Source organism: Salvia splendens, chromosome 4 (genome assembly GCF_004379255.2).
Source record: "Salvia splendens isolate huo1 chromosome 4, SspV2, whole genome shotgun sequence".
In the NCBI taxonomy this organism is placed as follows: Eukaryota; Viridiplantae; Streptophyta; class Magnoliopsida; order Lamiales; family Lamiaceae; genus Salvia; species Salvia splendens.
This window is the reverse complement of record NC_056035.1, coordinates 35,191,904-35,217,198: the sequence shown is the minus strand read 5'-3', so window position 1 is coordinate 35,217,198 and position 25,295 is coordinate 35,191,904. Positions and strand designations below refer to the sequence as shown.

At 42.4% G+C, this 25,295-nt stretch overlaps 3 protein-coding genes across 4 annotated transcripts; 1 reads left to right on the top strand and 2 right to left on the bottom strand.

Annotated features, from left to right (window-relative positions):
* Positions 1–1,669: 1,669 nt before the first annotated feature.
* On the top strand, positions 1,670–3,850 carry LOC121799601 (pectinesterase-like). Of its 2 annotated transcripts, none has more exons than XM_042199008.1 (3): positions 1,670–2,309; positions 2,414–2,878; positions 3,026–3,850. In XM_042199008.1, the coding sequence occupies exons 1-3, from the start codon at positions 1,829–1,831 to the stop codon at positions 3,721–3,723; spliced, it is 1,644 nt and encodes a 547-aa protein (XP_042054942.1). In that variant the 5' UTR covers positions 1,670–1,828; the 3' UTR covers positions 3,724–3,850. The 2 variants fall into 2 exon arrangements, with proteins under 2 accessions (XP_042054942.1, XP_042054941.1); XM_042199007.1 differs by having other exon boundaries at positions 1,671–2,309; positions 3,020–3,850.
* A 12,912-nt stretch (positions 3,851–16,762) lies between these two features.
* LOC121801580 (RING-H2 finger protein ATL64-like) lies at positions 16,763–18,169 on the bottom strand. The gene has a single exon (XM_042201100.1). It carries the CDS (start codon positions 17,966–17,968, stop codon positions 17,036–17,038), a length of 933 nt encoding a protein of 310 aa, XP_042057034.1. The 5' UTR covers positions 17,969–18,169; the 3' UTR covers positions 16,763–17,035.
* A 2,166-nt stretch (positions 18,170–20,335) lies between these two features.
* On the bottom strand, positions 20,336–20,833 carry LOC121801055. The gene has a single exon (XM_042200526.1). It carries the CDS (start codon positions 20,831–20,833, stop codon positions 20,336–20,338), a length of 498 nt encoding a protein of 165 aa, XP_042056460.1.
* Positions 20,834–25,295: the final 4,462 nt, after the last annotated feature.

The window sequence follows — 25,295 nt, the reverse complement described above, 5'->3', positions numbered from 1 at the left end:
GGCCGCCAACGCCGACTATCAATCTTCCTTCTTCTAATAGAAGATCACGTAGTGTTCCTAGAGCTACGGCGACTACTGCTTCCTCCATTGAATTGACTGATTCAGTGTTAGAATTTCCAGAACAGTGAAGCTAATTTTTATGTTGTGCTGATACTACTCCATTAAAATTGAGGTGGCAGGTTATTTGACCAAATATTCATTATTTTTATGTTTTCTGTAGCGCCACTTAAATTAAGTTTGTTTCGAATTATTTTTAGTTATATCTCCATATGTAATTAATTATATATTCATAATTATCAATTCAAGAAATTCACGATTTATTGTAGGGGTGGGTAGGTACGGTATACCTTACCGAAACCACCATATCGTATACCTTATCGTAAATTTGATATGCGAAAAAATCATACATTTACCTTACCAAAATTTTCGGTATACCGAAGTTCAGTATACCTTATTTTCGGTATGAAGAATTTTCATACCGATACCGTACCTCATTTTCGGTATGCCGTATCAAAGCTCGATATACCTTACATTCAACATCAATGAAAATTGAATATTTGAGTTTTTAGAATACTATATATTTTTTATAATTTAAATAATATATTAAATACTATATTTTATTCATATTATATTTATATTTCACAATAGATTTTATAATTTAAAAATATATAAAATATATTTTATATATAAGACCGATATTTCGGTATTTCGGTATTTTTCCCCAGCCCTAATTTATTGTGTCTTTCATTTCTGGAGTTAGACCTAAAAATATATTACCTACGTCCCATAATAAGAGTTAATTTTTGTCATTTTAGTTCGTTCCATAATATAATATTTTAGTTTTTATTATAAATAATAAGTAGGTCCTATATTCCACTAACATTTCATAGTAAAAATTAATATATATAAAAGTAAGACTCTTATATTATTAACTTTTTTAATTCATTTTTTTTTACATTTTTTGAAACTTGTGTCAACTCAAATGTGGACTTCTATTTGAGATTGAGATAGTAATACATGGCATATACACAAAAAATGAGAGGCAGACTACATAGATATTGAAATGAATAAATAATGAAAAAATACTAAAATCAATATAATATATATACAATGCGCTCTTTCGTTCATGAAAAATAGTCATATTTTTTTATTTTTGCCAGTTCAGTAAAATTAGTCTCATGGAGTACTATTTAAAATGTAAAATTACCTACAATTCTAATATTTTAAAAACTGGACCAGACCAACCAGTTCTATCGATTCGGATGACAACCGATGCATTGTCCTATCCGATTTCACCTACAAAACCGTTTGTCTGTTGGACCGGTAAACCGGCTAGTTCAACTGAAATCGATGCAATAAATTGTTTCAAAATCTAACCCTTTTTGTTCGACCTTCTATCTTCCGTTTTGCAGAAATTTAATTGTTATTTGCATTTTGTAAAGAGTTCAACAAAATATCTTCCGTTTAGCACTCTATTTTTCATGCTGTAGTTAGTTTGTAGGAGTGCAGTTTTAAAACTATGTAACTTTCATAATAATATTTAAATATTTATTTGGTTTCTCTTTAAACAGTTATGGCTAATCAAGTCAGATTTTTAATGTGTTATTATCAATTTTCATTTATTATTATCTTTAAGATAGTTTGATAAAAAAATCGTTATTTTAATTTGTTCTTCCTCCATCGGAATTTACATGAGCTCCTTCTCTTTAGCTAGTTATGGCCATACAATCACCATGCCACAAAAAGTTTCAATAAAAACCTCCACATCCATATCGCTCAATTAATAAAGATAGATCTCCATCAAAACTAAGTAAATAAATAAATTACGATGAAAATAAGCCCCCAAATTATGGGCGATAGCAATAACAAGGCAACGGTGGCGCGGATCGCCACCTTCCTCGCGGTGGCGTGCATGGTCTCCGCAGCGGCGCCCTCCGCCCAGATCGACGCCATGTGCTCCAACGCCGAGTACAAGGAAACCTGCCAAAAAACCCTCTCCAACGCCAACGTAACCGAGCCCAAGGAGCTTCTTCTGTCGGCGTTCAACTCCACCATCAGAAACCTCAAAACCGCCATCCGAAAATCGGCTCTCTACAAAGACGCCGCCGAGGATCCCCGCACCAAGGGCGCCTTGGCCGTCTGCGAGCAAGTCCTCAACACCACCATCGACAACATGCGAAGATCCTTCAGACAAGTCGACAAAATCGACGTCAACCAAATCGACGACCACGTCGACGACGTCAAGGTCTGGCTCAGCGCCGGCCTCACCTGCAAGGACACCTGCGTCGACGCCTTCGAGAACACCACCGGTACATAATGTTATACATCGATCGTGAGATATATTGGGATGAGTTCTCCGGTTTGATTTGTACCAAAATCCAATTTGGTAATTAATTAATTTGTGTTGGTGTAGGGGAAACCGGCGACAAGATAAAGGATTTGCTGAAAACCTCCGGCGAGTTGCTCAGCAACGGCCTTGCGATAGTCTCCGGGGTGTCAAAGCTTTTCGAGTCGCTTGATCTTGGGAAACTGCTCAGCGGTTCCAAGAGGGTTCTGATGGATAACGTACCTGATTTCGTCGACCATCACGCGAGGGGCCTCCTCGGCGCTGCGCCGGGAGCGTTCACTCCGAGCGCGGTGGTGGCGCAGGACGGGAGCGGGAAATACAAGAGCATCGCGGAGGCTATCGCCGCGGCCCCATTGAATAGTACTCAGTTGTTCATTATCCAAATCAAGGCCGGTGTTTACAAGGAGGTTCTCAAGGTCCCCGGCGGTGCCAACAACGTCGTATTCGTCGGAGAAGGCCCCACGAAGACCGTCATCTCCGGCAGCCAGTGCTTCACAGGGGGCATTCCAGCCTTCCAGACGGCAACTCTCTGTGAGTAATGAGTAGCTATTTAAATCATGAAATTTAGTCAAATTCTAGCGAAATTAGAATATTCAATTATGTAGTTTCAACTTTTTCTTAAATGTAATATGTGGTATTTTGATGATGTTCAAAATGACATGTTTCATGTAGCTATAGATGGTGATGACTTCATGGCGAAGGACATCGGGATCGAGAACACGGCAGGAGCGTCCGGGCGCCAGGCGGTGGCGGTGCGTGTCTCGGGCGACAAAGCCGTGTTCTACAACGTGCACATGAGCGGCTACCAGAGCACACTCTACGCCCACATATACCGCCAGTTCTATCGCGACTGCCGCATCACGGGCACCATGGACATCATCTGGGGCGACGCGGTGGCCGTGTTCCAGAACTGCGACATCGCGGTGAGGCAGCCGCTGGCGAACCAGATATGCTCGGTGACGGCGCAGTCCCGCAATGACACCCGCGGGGCCGGGGTGACCGTGGTCCAGAACTGCACCATCACGGCGGAGAAGGAGTTCTCGGAAGCGAAGCCGCCGGCGAAGGCGTACCTGGGGAGGCCGATGAAGGAGTACTCGAGGACGATCGTGATGGAGTCGAGCATCGACGGGTTCATAGATCCGGAGGGGTGGACGGAGTGGATGGGGACTTACGGCCTCGACACGCTCTACTACGGCGAGTACAACAACCGAGGGGCAGGTGCGGATTTGGCGAAGCGGGTGACGTGGAAGGGTATTCAGAAGATGACGCCGGAGCTGGCTGAGGGCTTCACACCGGCCAAGGTCTACGCCGGTGATGATAGCTGGGTCAAGAACACCGCAATTCCTTATGTTGGAGGAATGGCCAATCCGAAATAAGTTTTTCATACATATTGCACTTTTCAAGAACTGAGACATGTCTCATTCTATCCAAGGTGTTTTTTTTGTTAATGAAAAACTACGAGTATTCTAATGATAAGCTGCATGTTATGCTAAGTTTTAAGTTTTTAACATTGTAAATATTTCTCTAGAGTGATTAAAGTAGAGAAGTAAATAAAACAAAGAGAATAAAGTAATATTTCATCCATTTCATAATAGTGGATGCATTTTTTTCCGGCATGAAAATTAAGATAGATTGTGTTAAATGAGTTAAGTAAATGATGAATATAGTAGGAAATGAAAAATGTAGAGTGATGAAAAGATAATAAAGTAAGAGAGAATAAAGTAAGTGAGAAGAAATGTGTTGACTTTTACTAAAACGGGAAATAACTCTACTATTATGGAATATACTAAAATGACAAAATAACTCTATAACTATGAAATGGAAGGAGTAGATAGAAAAAAACAAGAATGTAAAAGTAAGTTACTATTACTACTGTCATATAGGAAAATAACTCAATAGTCACAAAATTAAAAAAAAATTCAAATGATGAAAGGAGATAGTGTACATATAGCCCACTAATCCACCCACGCCTAAAAATTTGGGTGCCGACACATATCATTTAGCCCACTCCTCCACACACGCCTAAACCGCCAGTAGCTCTTAGTTAATGGTTAACTAGAGTTTTGATCATTCATAACTATGGTTTTAACTAGAGTTTGATAGTAATTTATTTCCAGTGTTAGCCTTTGATGGGGTGCGTACTAAACAAGCCCAACAGCAATGACGGCCCATCAGCCCAAAGCCCAAGGAAGAGTATGAGTTCGGCATTACCAAAGAGTTCGGCCTCAGCCTACAGCTCGGTAAAAGCCAACCAATCAAGCTCTGCTCTCAGGTCGGCATCAAGCTCTACTCTCAGATCGGCAACCAAAGCAGTTCGGTCTCAGTAAGAGTTCGGCCTCAGCCTACAGCTCGGTAAAAGCTCAGGTCGGCATCAAGCTCTACTCTCAGATCGGCAACCAAAGCAGTTCGGTCTCAGCATTCGACCGAACAAGGAGTTATTGGACCCATACTGGATTTCCACAACTTCCAACACACCCACTACCACGTGGTGTCAACTCAGGCCACGATCGTAGGCCATGACCTACACTACATCCACGATCTTAGGCCATGACCTACACGACATCCACGACTTAGTGGTGATGCAAGCCACGATCTTAGTTCAATGTATAAATAGAACTTAGATCAGATAGAAAAAGGTTAAGCTCTATAGAGATAAAATACCCTATAGCAAGTCTGTGTTGTAAGCTGTAATCCCAGATCAAGCAATACAATCTTGCCCTCCCTTCTTCCCGTGGACGTAGATTTACTTCAGTAAATCGAACCACGTAAATTCTTTGTGTCTGCATATTCATTCTCTACCAGCATTTACTAACATCAAGAATTCGCGGATCCATCACTGGCGCCGTCTGTGGGAAGCAGAGAACAAAATTTGTGATAAAGCGAATTTTTGATCCATTTTTTCCACCCAAAAAATGCATACCAGATCGCAGAGTACCCGTATTCCTGCCCGTGAGAACCAGGAGGAAGCCAATCCATCCCATAGGTCTGGAAAACAGCCTAGGGATAAATCCACCACCAGTTCTCATGGCGAAGGAACAGGCCGCTCCAAAAATCGTCCCACTGAGTCTTCCCAGCAGCCTGATTTGAATGAGGCTGTCAAGCTGTTCTTGGCTGAGAAGCAGGATGAGTTCTTAGCCTTCCTGCAAAAGAGCCAAGAGCCGAAGACGAAAACGGAGGATTCTCCTTCCTCATCCAGACATGAAAGTCACTACCGCAGTAGTGCCGTGTCTTCCAGGAAGAAGAATCCTCAACCCCGACATATTCCTGTTCCTCCTCGGTACCGGAATCACAGGAGAACTCAATCTCCTCCATACCGACGAGATATCGGATTCGCCGTGTACGGAGCACTGAAGACTCCGTTCTCGGACGACATCACCCGAACTCCCCTACCACAGAACTACCGAACTCCGTCGATGACTTACGACGGGCTCGTGGACCCTCACGATTTCTTGGGGCGCTATCAATATAACATGGCGAACCAGGGTCTCAACGAGGTCCACATGTGCAAGCTGTTTCCCGAGCTGCTCATCGGGAACGCGAGAAGGTGGTTCGATAGCCTCCCCCAGGGCAGCATCAGATCTTACCGAGATCTAATGGATGCCTTCCACAGGAGGTTCTTTCAGAAAGCGGAAGCCCGAATCACTTCGGCTCAGCTGCTTTCCATTCGTCAAGGTCGCGACGAAAAAATCAGCGACTTTATGACAAGATTCCACAAGGAATGCCTGCAAGTAGACGATCTCAACGATCTGCTTGTCATCTCGGCATTCCAAAATGGAATCCTGCCCGGAGCTCTCTACAGGAAGCTCGTTGAGTGCGGTCCGCAGACAGCTCAGGAAATGTGGGACATTGCGGACCAGTTCTCCCGTGCCGATGAGGCTGACCGTCGCAAACGGTCTTTAGACAGCTCATCCCGAGGAGACAGGAGGAAGCCCGATCATAGCGATCAGGGACATCCTCGCCGAGCTCCTTTTGGCGATCAGGGACATCCTCGCCGAACTCCTTTTGAAAGGATTCAAAGGACTCCGGTGCAAGACAGATTGGGACCCCGTCTCAATCCCGAGAAGCCGCCCGCTCAGTTCGTACCGCTGAACAAGCCGAGAGCGGAAATTTTCGAACTGCACTCCGACCTGTTCGAAAAGCCAAAGCGGATGACGAAATCAGCCGCGCGCCGACCCCAGGATAACTACTGCTCCTACCATCAAGACCACGGTCACGATACCGAGGAGTGCAGAAATTTGGCTGCAGGTATCGATGTTCTTGTGAGGGCAGGGACATTGAAAAAATACCAAAGCAAGCAGTCAAAGAAGAATAAGAAGCAGAGAGGTGCGAACTGCGCTCCTCAGGATCCGAAAAGGCAGCCAGATCCCGAAGACGATGACGAGCCGCAATATGATGGAGTAATCCTGACTATTGACGCTCTCCCTGCCGGGAAGACCAAGTCGTCCCTGAAGTCAGAGCGCAGAGGCTCCAATCGAGAGGAGCCAACGCATAAAAGGCTGAAGCAGGACGAAGTGATTACGTTCTCGGATGCTGATCCCGTCCCGGCCATCTCTCCTCACCAAGACGCCATTGTCATCCAAGCCGGAGTGGCAAACAAACTGATCCACAGGGTGTTTGTGGATACAGGAGCGTCAGTCAGCATTCTTTTTAAAGAGTGCTTCGACAAACTAGAAGTGGACCCAGCTCGGCTCAGCCCGGCTCCGCTTCCCCTGAAGAGCTTCGCCCAGGAGGACACCCGCCCTGAAGGTATTATCAGCCTTCCGATCACGGTGGGGAAAGCGCCTACTAGCTCCAGTATGATGATTGAGTTTTTCGTGGTGAAAGCTCGGTCCCCGTACAACGTCATCCTGGGAAGAGACTGGCTCAACACAGTTCGGGCCATTTGCTCCACTTATCACCTCACCATCAAGATCCCTACTAAAGGAGGGATAGCGGTCATCCGAGGTGACCAAAAGAGAGCAAAGGAATGTCTGCAAATTGCGCTTAGAAGTGCCGAGCATTCAGATCGGCACCACCAAGCATAGCAATCACAGCAGCCGGAGTCAGAGGCAATGACCGAAGTCATACCGGAGCCGAATTCGATGACAGTTCAGCTGTACGAAGACGATCCATCCAGAACGGTTAAGATCGGCTTCGCGGGAACGCCTCTACTTCGGGAAAAAACCATTCAGCTCCTCAAGGAGTACAAAGACGTCTTTGCATGGTCTCCGTTGGACATGACCGGAGTGCCCCCCGAGGTAATCACTCATCGTTTAAATATTGATCCTTCGGTCCGTCCGATAAAACAGAAGCAAAGACTCTTTGCGGCAGAACGAAGTCAAGTCATCCATGACGAAGTCCGTCAATTATTGAAGGCGGATGTGTTATTCGAAGTGAAGTATCCTTCGTGGGTGGCCAATCCTGTCATGATCAAGAAAAAGGAAGGAGGATGGCGGATGTGCATAGATTTCACCGATCTAAATAAGCACTGTCCCAAAGATTGCTATCCCCTTCCGAACATAGATAAAAAAGTAGAAGCTCTGATAGGCTTTGAAATTTTTTGTTTTCTTGATCTATACAAAGGATACCATCAGGTTTTAATGGATGAGATTGACGCTTCAAAAACGGCCTTCATTACTGATTTCGGCATTTTCGCTTATAAAAAGATGCCATTCGGTTTAAAGAATGCCGGAGCCACTTATCAAAGGATGGTAGACAAGCTTTTTCGGCACCTGATTGGAAAGGAGGTCGAAGTGTATGTCGACGATATAGTCGTCAAAAGCAAAAGCACTTCGGAGTACGAGCACAACCTCAAGTCCACTCTCAACGTGCTCAAGAAAGCCAACCTCAAACTTAATCCCCAAAAGTGTACCTTTTTGGTAGATTCGGGAAAGTTTCTGGGTTGTTGGGTTTCAAAGGACGGACTCAAGGCAAACCCCTCAAAAGTTCAAGTCGTTCAGAACATGGCAATGCCGAAGTCCATACATGACGTGCAAAGGCTAACCGGATGTCTAGCCGCACTGAATCGATTCCTTTCCCAAGCAGCCGAAAAGCAACTGCCGTTCTTCAAGGTGTTGAAAAAGGCACCAAAGTTCGAGTGGGGAGCCGAGCAGAAAAAGGCCTTTGACGAGCTCAAAAGTTATCTAGCCGAGCTTCCTATTCTCTCTGCTCCAACCGAAGCCGAAGTAATATTCTTATACTTAGCGGCATCGGATCAAACCATCAGCGCGGTGCTTGTACGAGAAGAAGGCCTAAAGCAGCTTCCCATCTATTTTACAAGCCGAGCATTAAGAGGTCCAGAAACCAGGTATCAACCTCTGGAAAAGATTGCTCTAGCATTAGTAAATGCAGCAAGGAGACTGCGGCCATACTTCTATGCTCACAAGGTATGCGTCTTAACTGATCTGCCACTTCGGCAAGTGTTGACCAAACCAGAAGCATCAGGCAGAATCGCCAAGTGGGCTATAGAGTTGGGAGAGCACACAATTGAATATCTACCTCGGAAAGCCATCAAGGGACAAGCCTTGGCGGATTTTCTTGCAGAAGCGAAGTTCGATCAAGCAATTCCTGTTATTGCCGAACAGAAGAATTCTGCCAATGCCGAACTAGCACAGCCCTTGGAATCCGAAGTAGAGCCGCCGGACTGCTGGAGCGGATTCGTAGATGGAGCTTCAAACAAGATGGGAAGTGGAGCTGGTATTTTACTTGTCGCTCCCGACGGACACGAGGTAACCTACTCACTTCGTTTCCTATTCCCCACTACTAATAATGAAGCCGAGTACGAAGCCCTCCTGGCCGGACTCCAGTTAGCGCAAAGTCTGCTCGTCAAATCTCTCAAAGTCCATTGTGATTCACAAGTCATAGTAAATCACATGTTGGGTACAAGTGAAGCTCGTGACGAGAGAATGAAGAAGTATTTGGACAAAGCGCAAAGCATCAGCCGAAGTTTCTCCTATTTTCGGATAATCCGCATTCCCAGAGCGGAAAATAGCCGAGCAGATGCCTTAAGTAAGTTGGCCTCAGATCCGAGCTCAAAGGCGGAAGAATTAATGCATCGAAGCATTGATGAAGCCGAGGTACATTCAGTATCCAGCTCGCCGAACTGGATGACGCCGATCTTGCAGTATCTGGATCAAGGACAATTGCCCGAGGATAAGAGAGAAGCTCGGAAGATCACGTGCCGAGCTCTTCGGTACGAACTTCATGAAGGAGTCCTCTTTAGAAAGTCTTACCTCCAGCCGTTATTGCGGTGCGTAGGACCAGAAGAGACGGACTACATCCTCAGAGAAGTTCATGAAGGATCGTGCGGTAGCCACATCGGAGCCAGAGCTTTAGCTAAAAAAGTTCTGAGATGGGGATATTATTGGCCAACCATGGTACAAGAGGCAGTGCAGCTCGTCAAGAAGTGTACGAAGTGCCAAATTCATGCAAATGTCCCAAGGATGCCGCAGACCGATCTATACACTATGCAAAGCCCTTGGCCTTTCATGCAATGGGGCATAGACATAGTGGGACCACTTCCTCAAGCTCCTCGGCAAATGAAATTCCTTATCGTTGCCGTGGACTACTTCACGAAGTGGGTGGAGGCTGAACCATTAGCTACGATAACGAGCTCAAAGGCATTGGACTTCGTCTGGAAGAACATAGTGTGCCGATTTGGCATACCCCACATCCTCATCTCGGATAATGGGACTCAGTTCACCGACAAGACGTTCAAGAATTGGTGCCAAGAGCTGAACATTCAACAGCGGTTCACTTCGGTCTCCCATCCCCAAGCAAACGGACAAACGGAAGTAACGAACCGGATTCTGGTGAAAGGGTTAAAAGCTCGGTTAGAACAAGCCAAAGGACAATGGGTAGAAAATCTCCCTCAAGTCCTATGGTCCTACCGAACTACACCCAAAACCTCCAACGGTGAAACTCCGTATAGTCTGGTGTACGGCACTGAAGCCGTAATTCCAGTGGAGATCGGCGTACCCAGTCCCCGAACTCTAAGTTTCTCCTCAGAAATGAATGACGACGGACTGAGAGCAGAACTAGATCTCGCCGAAGAAAGAAGAGAATTGGCGTGCATAAAAGCAGCCAAGTATAAGGAGCAAGTAGCCCGGTATTATAACCAAAGGGTGAAAAAGCTTCAATTTCAAGTGGGAGATCTCGTCTTGAGAAACAACGAAGTAAGCCGAGCAGAAAAGCTGGGCAAACTCGAACCCACATGGGAGGGTCCATATCGGGTGTCAGAAGTCCTCGGCAAAGGGTCTTATAAATTGACTCACATGTCAGGAGAGCAAGTACCCCGAACATGGCACGTCTCCAACCTCAAGAAGTTCCACTTGTAAGAGACAAAAGTCCGGTCAGTCCGTCTCGTGTCTAGTTCGGTCATAGGGGTATATGTTTTTATTTGTTTGTTTCTTACTTGTACCTTTTACTTGTCGTTTTTTAAAAAAAAAAAAGGTTTAAAGTTTTTTTCCTTCGTCTTTTTCATTTTTTCTCTATGTGTTTTGTCTCTATGTGCTTGTCGTCTCTTACAAATGGTACCAAGGTATATCGTTCTTTAAAGACTGATCCCCTTTTTAGATCGATTATTAAAGACTATTGTGAGTCCAAGCTTCTAAGGAGGATATAAGACCACAATTCAGCTTAACAAGCAGTCCGTCTGAAACGAACTGCAATAAGCCAACGATTGTGAGTCCAAGCTTCCAAGGAGGATACAAGACCGCAATTCAGCTTAACAAGCACTTCGTCTGAAACGAACTGCAATAAGGGAAAGTCCGATCCACGCGATAAACCTCGCCGAATTAGGACGACCAAGTTCGGTCAAAGAAGTTTACCTCATAAGACCGGGGACGACCATGTCTAGTCAAAGAGGTTTACTGCATAAGACCACTTTGGTTAACTGGGAAAGTCCGATCCACGCGATAAAACTCGCCGAATTAGGACAAGGGAAAGTTCGATCCCGGCGACAAAAATCGCCAAATTAGAACACAAACCAAGTCCGGTCAAAGATGTTTATTTCATCAGACCAAAGACGAGTCCGGTCAAAGATGTTTATTTCATCAGACCAAAGACGAGTCCGGTCAAAGATGTTTATTTCATCAGACCAAAGACGAGTCCGGTCTAAGATGTTTATTTCATCAGACCAAAGACAAGTCCGGTCAAAGATGTTTATTTCATCAGACCAAGGACCAAGTCCGGTCAAAGAAGTTTACTTCATAAGACCGAGGACGAGTACGATGAAATTTTTTCGCTAAGCTGTAAATACAGTGTTAGAAGCGAAAACAAAATTTCATTTTTCAAATCTTGTTCGGCATACAACTCAGCTACCCTACAAAATGGCGTTACGCTATTACAAAGGACCATTCTACTGTCCAGGGTTGCTGAAGTTAAGCCACCTATCTGCAAAATCCTCTGGAAGCCGAGTTCGGTTGTTCCGAGCAGATGAAGAATAAGCAGGTCGACGAGATGCTATCCTCGACCCAACGCCTCTTCCCCGAGCCCGAGAAGTCCTAACACCTCGGCGATGAAGAGTCTCTGCAATAAGCATCTGCTGATCTTGCTCGCTCATAGTCACAACTCCTCGGCGAATTTCAGTCCGTCCCTGTCTTGACGATTCCGGTTGCTCCTGAGCCCGTTCTCGTCTTGACGTTTCCGGCTGTTCCTGAGTTCGTTGCTGACTTGGAGCAAGATTTTGAGCAAGGGAACCAGAGGTTTGATCTGGAGTGCGAGCATCTGTTGGCACGATATGCCGAAGGAATCTTTCTATGGAGGGGCGCCGAGAAAGAACAATGTTGTACCGAGAAGCCCAACGCCGCAGTGATGTCACAACTTGTTGGCAAGCCGGGCTCTCCAGCACATTGTTCATACGGAGTACATGATATTCCTCCCACAGTTCGTCAACTCGACTCTGAACATCCGAGATGGTAACTCCCCCGCGCTCACGGATATAATCCTCATACGCAGTCCTCTCAGCAATGGCCGTATTCAGCTCGGCCTCCAGATCCTTCTTATCGGACTCTAAGTCCTTATTATCGGCCTCCAGCTTCACTAAACGAGCCAGAAGCTCGTCATTCTTCGTCTGATCGGCTATAGCTCTTTTCTCAGCTTCGTCTAAAGCCGAAGAGTACAGCCGTTTCCAGTGAAGTATCTCCATCTCCTTGAGTACAAAGCAGCTATATTAGTTCGGCAGCTGTACCGAGCAGATAGTAAAATACAACAGGAATAAAGGCGAGTACGAAAAGCTATACGAAGACAAGTGTAGAGAATTTTTCATTCACAAGGAAAATTTTTTACACTAGGAGGGCTTCAAGGCCATTTTACAAGGAAGAAACTAGACTAAGAGAAGGGAGACGAAATCATACTCCGTCAGCTTCGTCTCCGGCTCCTTGGTCTGGTTCAGCTTCTTTCTCCTGAGCTACCTCAGCCTCGGCCTCGCATCCTGCCGGCCTCGCCTCCGCCTCCTGATCGGCCTCCTTCTCCGGATGCCTGGCCCGCTCGACTTCGGCCTCCAGCTCCAGCGGCTCGGCCTCACCCTCTCCGTGGTAAGTCGAAGCGGGTGAAACGGGTCCCACGGAGACAAAGATAGCCTCCAGGTTCTCGTCCCGATCAGCTCGACAACTCCGGACTCGGTCTGCAGAAAGCAGGACCGAAGATGAAGCGAGCTCCTCAAGGAGCGGCAGATTCTGAAGCCGAGCCGCTATCTCTCGGCTGTACAGAGGCAGCACGACGTCGGCCCCCTGCTCGCCCTTATCGGCAATTAGCCTTACCAGACTACCGACAAAGGCCGAGAACTGGCTGCTCAAAAAGAGTTTCTCCGTGTAAACACGGAGAGCCTCCCCTTGGGCAACCACGGCAGCAGCATCCCTCCGTTTCGTCTGCTCCCGCTGGATGACGAGCTGGTTTTTGGCAAACTGAGCTTCATCCTGGGCCGAAATCCTAGCAGCTCTGGCCTTCTCAAAGTTAGCCTCAGCCTGTTCGGCCCGATGACAAGCAGCCGCCAACTTCCTCTGCATCTCAGCATAGTCATTGGACATTTTGGAGAGTTCGACGGCGACGAGCTTGGAGAGCATATCGTTCCTCTGAAAATGAATAAAGAAAAAAGTCAACAAAGGGACCACAAAAAATACAGGAAAAAAGCAAGGCCAGAAAATCAAGAAGAGAATTCACCTCGGCGAAGTCCGTGGGCCATAAAAACGGCTCACAGATATGTTCCGAAGGAGGCGCCAAGACCACGTCTTTCTCTGGCGCTCTCGGGGGCTTCTGGGCCTTCCCCCTCCCCTTTGCCGAAGTTGACTCCGGCTTCTTCGGATCCGAAGAGGTTTTTTGCCTTTTCGGAGTCCTCTCGGCATCAGACGCCGAGCTGGTGGTTTTCGGCCTCTCCGGCTCCTTGGACTCCGAAGATTTTCGGGTAGCCTTGTTCAGCATGTACACTGCCAAAAAGCAAGAAAGCAAGGTTAGTTTTCTTCGTTAAAGCAGTAGAACATAAAGGTAGAGAGAAATCCTCACCCTCGGCCTCTTCGTCCGAAGACGAGATGTCGAACACGACGTCGCCCTTGACGAGCTCAGACTCCGTGTATTGTTTCCTAACTATGGGAATCTTGTTGAGCTCGCCATCGAGCTCGGCCAATGGTTCTAACCGAGGATGAGGAATCACGGACTTCGGCCCTCTCCAGGGGAAGCCCGGAGCCGCTGTCCTATTATAAAAAAAGAAGCGGTTTTGCCATTTCGGCCACTTGGTTTTGCAGAATGCCCTAAAAGGCTGTAAGGGGATCAAGTAAAACCAAGATCCCTTCCTTTTAAATTGGAAAAAATTAAGGATTGCCCGCAGAGACAGATCCTTATCTAGCCTACGGAGTTCGGCAGCAAAAGCCGACAAGTGCCTCCAAGAATTCGGAGTCACCTGACCTAAAGGGAGTTGAAAAAAATCAAGAAGCTCTACAAAAGGTGGGGGAAGAGGGAAACGAAGCCCGCATTCTAAGCAGGCTTCGTAAACGGTGGCATAACCCTCCGGCGGGTCGTTAGCCCTATGATCATCGTCGGGAACCACCGCCTTCCCCCCGGGAAGAAGATATTTTTCGTGTAGAGATATCACGGTGTCCTTACTCAAGACGCTGTGAAAGTATTCTACAGTCTTCTCTCCGGACTCTTTCCGGCTAGAAGACCCCTTGCCCCCTTTCCTACCGCTACCTAACTCGGAAGAAGAAGAAGAAGACATGGTTCTTACTCTTTGCAAAATCTGAAGAAATTCTGAAGAAATTCTTGAAAGCGGAAGGAAATTTTTACGCAAAGGAGATAGAGTTCAGAAGAAGCAGTCGCAAAAGTGCTTCAATGATGAAGAAGGGAGGTATTTATCAGATTCGGCGAAGATTTCAAAATCGTCGCACCGTTTCGAATCCCACCTTTTCAGGATTCAACGGCCGGATTTTACTGTCGCATTTAATGCAGTCACATGCAAGGCACGTCCCCTGACATCAGCCTCCCCCTTGCCTTTATCCAGAATGCCGAAGTGACTCACTTCGCCGAAGTGATTCACTTCGCCCTTCGGGGGGGGTAGTGATGGGGTGCGTACTAAACAAGCCCAACAGCAATGACGGCCCATCAGCCCAAAGCCCAAGGAAGAGTATGAGTTCGGCATTACCAAAGAGTTCGGCCTCAGCCTACAGCTCGGTAAAAGCCAACCAATCAAGCTCTGCTCTCAGGTCGGCATCAAGCTCTACTCTCAGATCGGCAACCAAAGCAGTTCGGTCTCAGTAAGAGTTCGGCCTCAGCCTACAGCTCGGTAAAAGCTCAGGTCGGCATCAAGCTCTACTCTCAGATCGGCAACCAAAGCAGTTCGGTCTCAGCATTCGACCGAACAAGGAGTTATTGGACCCATACTGGATTTCCACAACTTCCAACACACCCACTACCACGTGGTGTCAACTCAGGCCACGATCGTAGGCCATGACCTACACTACATCCACGATCTTAGGCCATGACCTACACGACATCCACGACTTAGTGGTGATGCAAGCCACGATCTTAGTTCAATGTATAAATAGAACTTAGATCAGATAGAAAAAGGTTAAGCTCTATAGAGATAAAATACCCTATAGCAAGTCTGTGTTGTAAGCTGTAATCCCAGATCAAGCAATACAATCTTGCCCTCCCTTCTTCCCGTGGACGTAGATTTACTTCAGTAAATCGAACCACGTAAATTCTTTGTGTCTGCATATTCATTCTCTACCAGCATTTACTAACATCAAGAATTCGCGGATCCATCAGCCTTTTCGATCAAATCGTTAGAATTAACTCGTTTGCATTGTGAAGGTTACTCATCTAATATTGCCAAGTGCCAACGATTGTTAACTAAAAACGTCAAGTGTCAACGACACCTCCTATGATTAGTTTCCCAACCAATCATAACTCATAACACCACAATTATCAAATAGAATTTTGAATTGAATCGTGCACTGTCTATTTCTTATTTGTCACAAACATTACATATGACTCTTATCAATACTACAATGCCCAAACATTATGGATAAAAAATAGAGTGATAATAAACAACTAAATTTTATACAATCAAAATAAGATTACGGAGTATTAGTAATTTGATGTAATAATTATATATTAAAATAATATATTTAGTTGGTGGACAAGTTAAAAAGACTTAATTAGCATTCTGCCTTAATTTCAATATTTTATTTTTATATTTGAATTGCCTCTCTATTGCTTTTCAAATTTGAATTAAAGTATCGCGCTAGTTATACCACACAAATTAGACCTGGGAATTTTTTTTTAAAAAAAATTAAAATTTCATGTTTTTATAGCCAATTTTCAAAGTTGTAGGATGAATCGGAATTTGATAATGAGACAATTCCCAAATATTTTATATTTAATGGGATGGAGGGAGTAAGAGAGAATGAACTAGAGAATCAATGATGGAAAATAGAGATATGTCAATGGTGGTTGAGAGAAGCAACCTCAACGTCGAATGAATCGACAATGTCGTGAAAAGTCGATGGAAAAAATATATTTTTTTCTTTATAATAAAGAACATGTTACAAATATACATAAATTATTGTGTAAATTGAACCGACGATGCCTGGCCGAGTGATCATGCTTCTGGCATAGTTCGTAAACCAGTCTATTGCCCCCAAACCTGCGTTTGCCAAATCTTCCACCCCTAAATCCTCATCATACCCTTCCCGATCCTTCAACACTAAATTGATATGGACTTGGAATGCTCGAGGAAGTATTATTTATGTTATTTTTATGGATATAGGAAGTATTGTTTATGATACTTTTATGGATATAGGAAGTATTGTTTATGATACGTACTCCTTATATTAAGATCTCAGACCTAATCAGATTATTTATTTCGTTGTATATATATTGTGAATACTCTCCTTAATTAGACGGATAGATATTTGCAGATAAATATAATGAGAACGAATAAAATTCAATATAAATCGATGTCGTTGGATCACTTTCTTTGAAGATATAAATATAATATACACATTTTACAAATAAAAGAAACAATTTAAAATATCTCCCACTACCACAGTGATAATTCCATCCACGTTTTCCAATACATTTGAGTCTGATTGAAACAGCGGAACCTAATCTCCTTTATGAGCACGCCACGCGTCCAACACTAGGTACCGAAAATTTGGACCGCAATACGCTGTCGTTTACATCGAAAGTACGGCGTGGTTTCCTGGAAGACGCCCTTCACCTCGTCTCCACTACCCCACCCGTTCCCCGCTTCGACTCACCGATCCCACTCTCCAGGTCCAACTCGTGGGCCCCACCACTCGTCCCAACCCCACGCGGCGTCGTCGGGCCCCACCCCCCGCTGGAGGAGGAGGAGGATGCCCCTGCCGCCGCCGGTGACCTCCTCCCCATACTGAGTATTCTCTTGAAATACGCTAGCCGACTCGCCGGCGAGCTCTGAGTCAACTCGAACACCGCCTCCGGCCGCCTCGCCGGCACCTCTATTCTCACCCCTACCAAATCCGCCCCCTTTCTCGCCCCCAGGGATGATGAAGCCAACGACGTCGTTTCCCCTCCCGCGTGCTGACACGTGTCGCAGTAACCGGGCCCCGAGCTCGAACCCGGCTCGGACGACTTCGACTCCTCCACCGATTCGAGCGCCTCCGCGGCGGCGTGGCCCACCACCTTCTCGACCGGCGAGCGGCAGAGCGGGCAGGTGGAGTGCGAGCGCAACCACATGTCTATGCACTCTATGTGGAAAGAGTGGTTGCATTTCGGCAGCAGCCGCACGATTTCCTTTTCCTCGAATTCCGACAGGCAGACGGCGCACTCCGGTGGCGCCACCTCCTGCTCCTTCTCCGCCGCCGCTGGTTGGTGGTGGTGGAGGAACACCGGGAGCGAGTTCAGCACGGCGAGTTCGAGGCCGCGGTCGGCGCCGGGGAGGACGCTGTCGGCGTAGAGCACGACGTGGGGCCGGGCGCCGCGGCGCTGGCGGCGACGCTCAATTTGGCGGCGGCGGAGCCTGACGAGGTACCACCGCGCGTAGAGGTGGAGGGCCACCATGAAAACGACGACGGCGAAGAGCACCACGATGGCGCTGAGCATTATCTTCCCGCTCAACGCGTAGCCCTGCCCTGGCTCCGCCGCCATCACCCCGTCCGATGTAGACATGCAAATCCCGAAAAATTACACGAATTTCAGAGAATTGTTTAGCGTGAGAGAGTTGAAGGATGAGTGAGAAAGCAACTAGTGATGAATTGTGGATTTATACAGAGGAAAAAACTAAAACTAAAACTAAAACTAAAACTAATAAAGAAAAAAAAGAGGCAGGAAAAGTTGATGATGAGGAAACTTCGCGATGGTTTCAGTTGGTCAAGAATTAGGGCCAACTCCAGTCTACATCCATCTCTTTGAAGACGCCTTGGTTGACGCGGGGACTGGTGGAATGACGGAAATGGGTTCCGTCAAGGGGTTTGTAGTGGATTGAGTGGGATTCGATTGGGGGTATATTAGGAATTTGCGGCGGTAGTTACTAGCTAATTACACAGGTCAATTGCGTGAAGATGAGAAGTCAACATGGCTACAAATTTCAGTTAATCCTTGCCCTGTTTCTTTGAAATTAAAGGATTATTAATTGAGTTTAATGCTTTTAAGTCCACAGTCCACACACATCTTTACTACTCTACCCATCTCCATTGAAATAAGTAAGATTAAATGTAGTCATGTAGTGGAGTGGTGTGTTTCATGTAAAGTTCATCTATGTGCGGACGATAACAAGGACAAAAAGGTTTAAATTTAACTAACTCTAAAATAAAAAATCAAATATTTTAGAGCATATAGTATAATGGATACATCTATTTCTCACTGTATGTTATTCACACTACTTTTCTTCTACCACATTATCATTCCCTTTTTTCTACTGCATTTAACTACAAATTTCCTCTAGCTATATCTAATAATCCCTCTGTTCCACAAGAATATGCATTTTTCAATTTTAGAAACTTTCTCTCTAACAATGCTTTAATTACTTTTTCTCTCTACCTCTCTCTTACTTTAATAATTTTGCATTAAAACTCGTGTCGGACCCAAAGTACATATTCTTTGGGGACGTAGGAAAATATTATTTTATACTACTACTGTTTTAATTTCAAATGATGTATACAATACGAATTCACTTCATAAGTACAAAAATTAATACTCCACTAAAGATTTTTTTTAACGTTAAATTTTATCAAAGTATATACTACTCCTATAGTGTCATCCACTTCTTAATGCCGAATTAGAAGCCAAATTAGCACAATTAGATCTTGTTTTTAATTGATTGGATGAGAGGATATATAATCATAATAATTATAAAACCGTATTCCAATCATGATATAAATAATACATTTTCCAAATCATTAATAAATTACATAATTAATTTTAAAAAATACATATAATTCAAATTATTATTAATACTAATATATTTGTTACTTTTACCCTTCACTCCAATGGCCATCTCTATGAATCTTAGTATTGTGAGACTATTTCCGTTTTACCATTCGCATTTAGGGCATCTCCAGCAATACTGCAAATCCCATTTTTACTGCTAAAAATACCTCCAATCATACTCCAAATCGCATCCCATTTTGTCCTTTTTTTGCGTTTATGTACAGCTGACTCAAATATGGCGTTGCACTCTAGCAAATGCAAAATTGCTTGTACAGATTCTGATATAGCAGTTATATCCCCCTCTGTTAGTGTATTTTAAAATCGAGCAAAAGAAATGCATACCTGGTCCAATTTTGGCGACAAACATAGTTTGGGAGGAAGAACTTGTCGTCTGACGATAAATGCAGAATATTTGGGGAAGAAGATAGAAGTGAGAACGGCGGTTTTAAACTTTATTTGGGGATGTAAATGGGCTTCATAAGTAAATAAACTTGGGCTCATAATTTTATTTCAAATGTTCAAATAGGTAAATGGATTAATTTCATAATTAAGTACAATAATTAGCTACAAATTTCTATAAATATGCCCATGTAAAATTTGAAATCATTACTTCAATTAATAACTATAATCTAAATTTTCCACTTTTCGATATTTTTTATTTTAGATAATTATTACGGTATATTTTAAGCAATTGTGATATTTTTAAATACATTTTAATTTATACTATAATGTTTTCATAGTACAATTAATGTATGTTAATTTTTGAAGTTAGTGTATTTTTTTAATAAATATGTTAGTATATTTATAATATATCAATAAGTCTATTTTATTTTAATAAATCATTATGTTGTGAGGTTAATATATAATTTAAATAAATATGTAGGTAAGATTGAAAATAATTTATTGAGTATTAGTTATTTTATTGAGTATGAATTGTAATATTATTATTTAATATTATAATACAATAAATTACATAATAGTACAATATTTAGTAATAAAAGTACTCCTATTACATAACATGTCCGACAAATGGAAATTACGTTACAATGACATAAAACTAAAATAAAGACAAACGACAAATTACAATAACAAAATGAAAAACATAATCTAATAATCCAGTAAACCAGAACCAGAACCTCCTATATTATCGAAGTACAAGGGATATGTTCCGGTTGCATAGTCATTTGGTTGTTCTTGTTGCTGAGCTCTTTTTTGTAAAATGCGTCTTCTCTCGGCTTGAAAATAAGCACGACTATCATGATCGACTATGGAGCTCAAGTCCATAGCCATGATTTTATTTTCTTCCTTCATAGTTTTGAGATCATGGCTATTCTTTTGTTGTTTAAAAAACATAGACATATTATCATTTGCTTGTTTCATGCCTGCAATATATTGCTCATTTTGTTTTTCTAGAGTAGCAATAATTGATTCCGAGTTATCAGACTGCTTTTTCTTCAGTTTAGCCCTCTTCACCCTGATAGGCCTTGATGAAGAAGAACCGCCAAGAATTTGTTCCTCGCCATCATCACAGCTCATAGGAAATGAAGACAAAGTTTGTGAGCCATGCAAAGTATGAGCCTGACTTTCTGAATCAGAACTTTGCATCCCACGTGATGCTTGTTGTCTAGAGCTCCCTGCACAATCTTTAAAATTTTCAAAATTTTTAATCATTTCCCAAACATGAGAAAATCTCCAACCCGCTTTGTATTTTGAATCTGTCTTGAGCATTTGCATGGCTTCATTCATCTACAAACAATTACAATCAATTAATCGCATGTACAAAGAGAAAATGAAACATTAAAATATGATTAAACACTCACTATGTCTGCATTTGAAGCACCGCTTCGATTTCTTGCTTCAGCAGCTCGGATATATCCATGGAATATTTTTGTTGCTTTCTCGATGGCTTGAATACGAGCCTGCATAGATCTTTGCGTACGCTCTGGCCAAGTCGGATATCTTTCTTTAGCTTGATTGAATCCATCTTCCACGCGCTGCCAGAATCGTTGTGCTGATTGTGATGGGCCTATGCTAGGATCTTGTGAAATTTCCATATAAATTTTACACAAAAGTATGTCTTCATTCTCTGTATAACTTTCTTTACGAACTGACATTTTGTGAGGAAAAGATAAAGATGAAAACTGAGATGAGATAATTGTGATGTTGTGGTTTCTTATATTTATAGATATGAAATGATTTTTCTACTTTTTGAATGGATGGCTTGGATTTAAATCTACTTTTGCGATGAATGGTTACGATTGAAAGCACGTGGATTGTGCTTTTATTTGTTTTCGGATTTGAATGGATGGCTAGGATTTAGATCTACTTTGCGATGAGTGGCTATGATTGAAATCACGCGTATTGTGCTTTTTTTGTTTCCGGATTTTGAATGGATGGCTAGGATTTAAATCTACTTTTGCGATGGGTGGCTACGATTGAAAGCACGCGGATTGTGCTTTTGTAAAATCATTATAAATTGAAGGCATGTTTTGATCATTTATCATATCAATCAATCACTCAAATTCATCTATCCTTCACCATGAATCCCAATTTTATTTCTAGCTCTTCATCTTCTGATAAAGATGATGAAAATTCTCATATGATATACACTTACAACCAATTTATGCAGGATATGCAACGTAGAATCGACAATAACAACATGTTGATTCAATACCTTCGTGACCATCAAAGTCCACAAATATATCGTGGATCAGTTCCAGGGCATATTGTCATCAACCGTGACCGAGAGGGTGCTCACGCTAGATTGTACAATGATTATTTTGCTGATAATCCATTGTATAATAAAACCATGTTTCGTAGGAGATTCTGGATGTCTCGTCCATTGTTCCTTCGTATTGTGGATGCAGTTAAGGAACACGATGACTACTTCGTGCAACGACCAGATGGAACCGGAAGGCTTGGACTATCATCTCTTCAAAAGGTAACAACTGTTATTCGTATATTGGCATACGGTATACCAGCTGATGCTTGTGATGAGTATGTGAAAATAAGTGAGAGCGGTGCGATCAAAAGTCTAAAACGTTTTTGTCGTGCAATAATAGAAGTTTTTTCAACGCAATATTTGAGAAGCCCAACAACTAATGATATTGCTAGACTTTTATATATTGGTAAGCAACGTGGATTTCTAGGGATGCTAGGTAGTTTAGATTGTATGCATTGGAAATGGAAAAATTGTCCTACAGGGTGGAGCGGTTCATATTCAGGTCGTAGTGGAAGTCCTACAATTATCCTTGAAGCTGTGGCCGATTATGATCTTTGGATATGGCATGCTTATTTTGAATTGTCCGGTAGCAACAACGACATCAATGTGTTAGATTCCTCTCATCTTTTCTATAATCTCACTCAAGGTATTGCTCCTCCTGCTCATTATGTTATTCAAGGCAAAGAATACAATACGAGTTACTCCCTCCGTCCCCGAATAAGAGTCGCTAATTTCCATTTTGGGCCGTCCCCCATTAAGAGTCACTCTTCATTTTTACCATAAATGGTAGTAGGCCTCACATTCCACTAACTCACTCCACTCACATTTTATTATAAAACCAATATAAAAAAGTGGGTCCCACATTCCACTAACTTTTTCAACCAACTTTTCTCTACATTTCTTAAAACTCGTGCCCGGTCAAACAACGACTCCTATTAGGGGATGGAGGGAGTATTACCTAGCTGATGGAATATACCCAAAATGGTCTACTATTGTGCAAACAATTCATAAGCCTCGTACACCCCAAAGACAAAATATTTTTCTATGAGGCAAGAGGCATGTAGAAAAGATGTAGAACGTGCATTTGGTGTTCTCCAATCACGTTTCTCAATTGTAGCAGGACCAATGCGGTATTGGGATAAAGAAGTGTTGCGTGACATAATGATTACATGTATATTTTTGCATAACATGATAATTGAAGATGAGTGTGACCTGAGTTCTCCAATCAAAGTTGCTAGACACGCACCACAACCAGAAGTTGAGATGACGACAAATGAAGATGTTCGATTTCAAGAGTACTTGACTCGGTATGCCGCAGCCGCAATAAGAAATAAAAATGCACATCTAGAACTTCGAAATGCATTAGTTGATCATTTGTGGGAAAATTTCTTAAATACGCAGTGTTGAATTATAGCTACTTTTTCTGTATTGTCCTATGTTTTATATAATCATGATGTCTTTGAATGTATTTTAATTTATGTTTGAATGTTATTATAGTACGTTTGATGTATTGTAATTCGAGGTTAGTGTATATTATATTGAATGCATAATATATTTATATATATATATATATATATAAATATATTATTATAAACAATTGTATCAAATTATTTAATTATATTTAGAAAATTATTGACAAAGTGTTGTGGGGGAATGTGTAATTTAAATAAATATGTAGTTAAGATTGAAAAAGTAAAAAAAGTAGGCGAATATGAAATATTCTTTTGGATTTTGAGTTTGATGTAAACAATTGGAGTAGAATTACTGTTTGATGCGACAGAACTGGAAAAATGAGTTTGGGTTTGGTATAAATGGTTGGAGATGGCCTAGAGCTGCTGTTAGAACAAAATTTAAAGGATGAAATGAAATTAAATTAAGGAAGAGTATTTGCCATAATACGAAGTGACTTGAAAAAAAAAATAGTCATGCTTGGACTTGTTATGAATTTAGTGGTTATGTCGACTAAATCACATTTTAAACAAAGATGGTTTTGCATTGAGAAAGTGCTGTCAATTGCAACATTTTCAATTCACATTCTCTATAAATCTAATATGATAAACTCGATGCGTAAAAAATTAATAAATCCTGAATTTATAGTTTCATGCATAAAAAATTAATCTATTACACCAATCAAACTTATGCCAATATTAAAAAGGGAAGATGTTCTCACAGCCAACTGCTCAAATTAAAGGCTGAATTAGCTAATTTTTTTTTTCTAATGTGACACTTGAAAAACATACTACTCCTATATATGCTATTGTATTGATAATGAATTATATTTTAAATTGAAGCAGCGTTTCCCTATAAATTTCTTATATAAATGCAGAATTTGAGTCTATAAGATTTGTTATGATCCAGATTTTGGGCAATAATACTAGTACTAATATTGTAGGTAGGTTCTAGGAAATCGCACAATTTTGGGCATATTTTGAGTAAGTCTTATCAGCCCTATATACATTCAATAATTGTTGGTTCTTGATCGATGCAGATTTAGGCCACGCAATTATGATAAATGAGAGTAATTATTATATATGATACAGTCCTCGAAAATAATTATGAAAGTGACATTATTTAGTGCATAAGAAGATTCTTCAATATTTGTCGGTTGTTCCGTTTTATCTAAAAACAAATTGTTTTTGGAGGAGGGTAGCAACTCCATTAGAAGGATATAAAATTATGAGATTAGGTTTGCAACGTAATATTGGGAATTGTTTTCATTTGGAGTGCGGTTTATTAGTTAGTTAGTTACAGTTGACAGAGTTTTTGGTAACAACGTTTGATGAGTAAAATTCTCAATGATTTAGACTTCTTTCTATTTTTGTTAAAGGACACTAATGGAATTTCATTTTAATGAAGGAGTGTAGATTTATTCCGACTTAGGGAGTGACGCATAACTCTTATGCGTCGTTATTAATGAAACGCACAACCCTTATGCGTCTTTGATTAATGACGCACAACCATTATGCGTCGTTAAAAGACGCATAACCATTATGCGTCACTCCCTAATGGCGCATAACCCTTATGCGTCACTCTTTAATGACGTATAACTCTTATGTGCCATCTTCAAATATTAAGGGTTGCACCAAACTATTCTCTACACTTATGGAATTTATTTTAATGGGGGCCTCCCACACTCATTTACAAAATGCATGCCTATATCAACCCTAAACAATTATGGGTCCCCACTAACACAAATTGCACGTTTAGTTATCATTTATAAAATCTAATTACACAACATATATGGTTGGATAGAGATGTGATCAAATGCAAACTCTATATATTGTATAAGGTGTTGTGTTGACATTGTATTGACAAGGTATTGACATCAAAATCTTGAACTTTTAT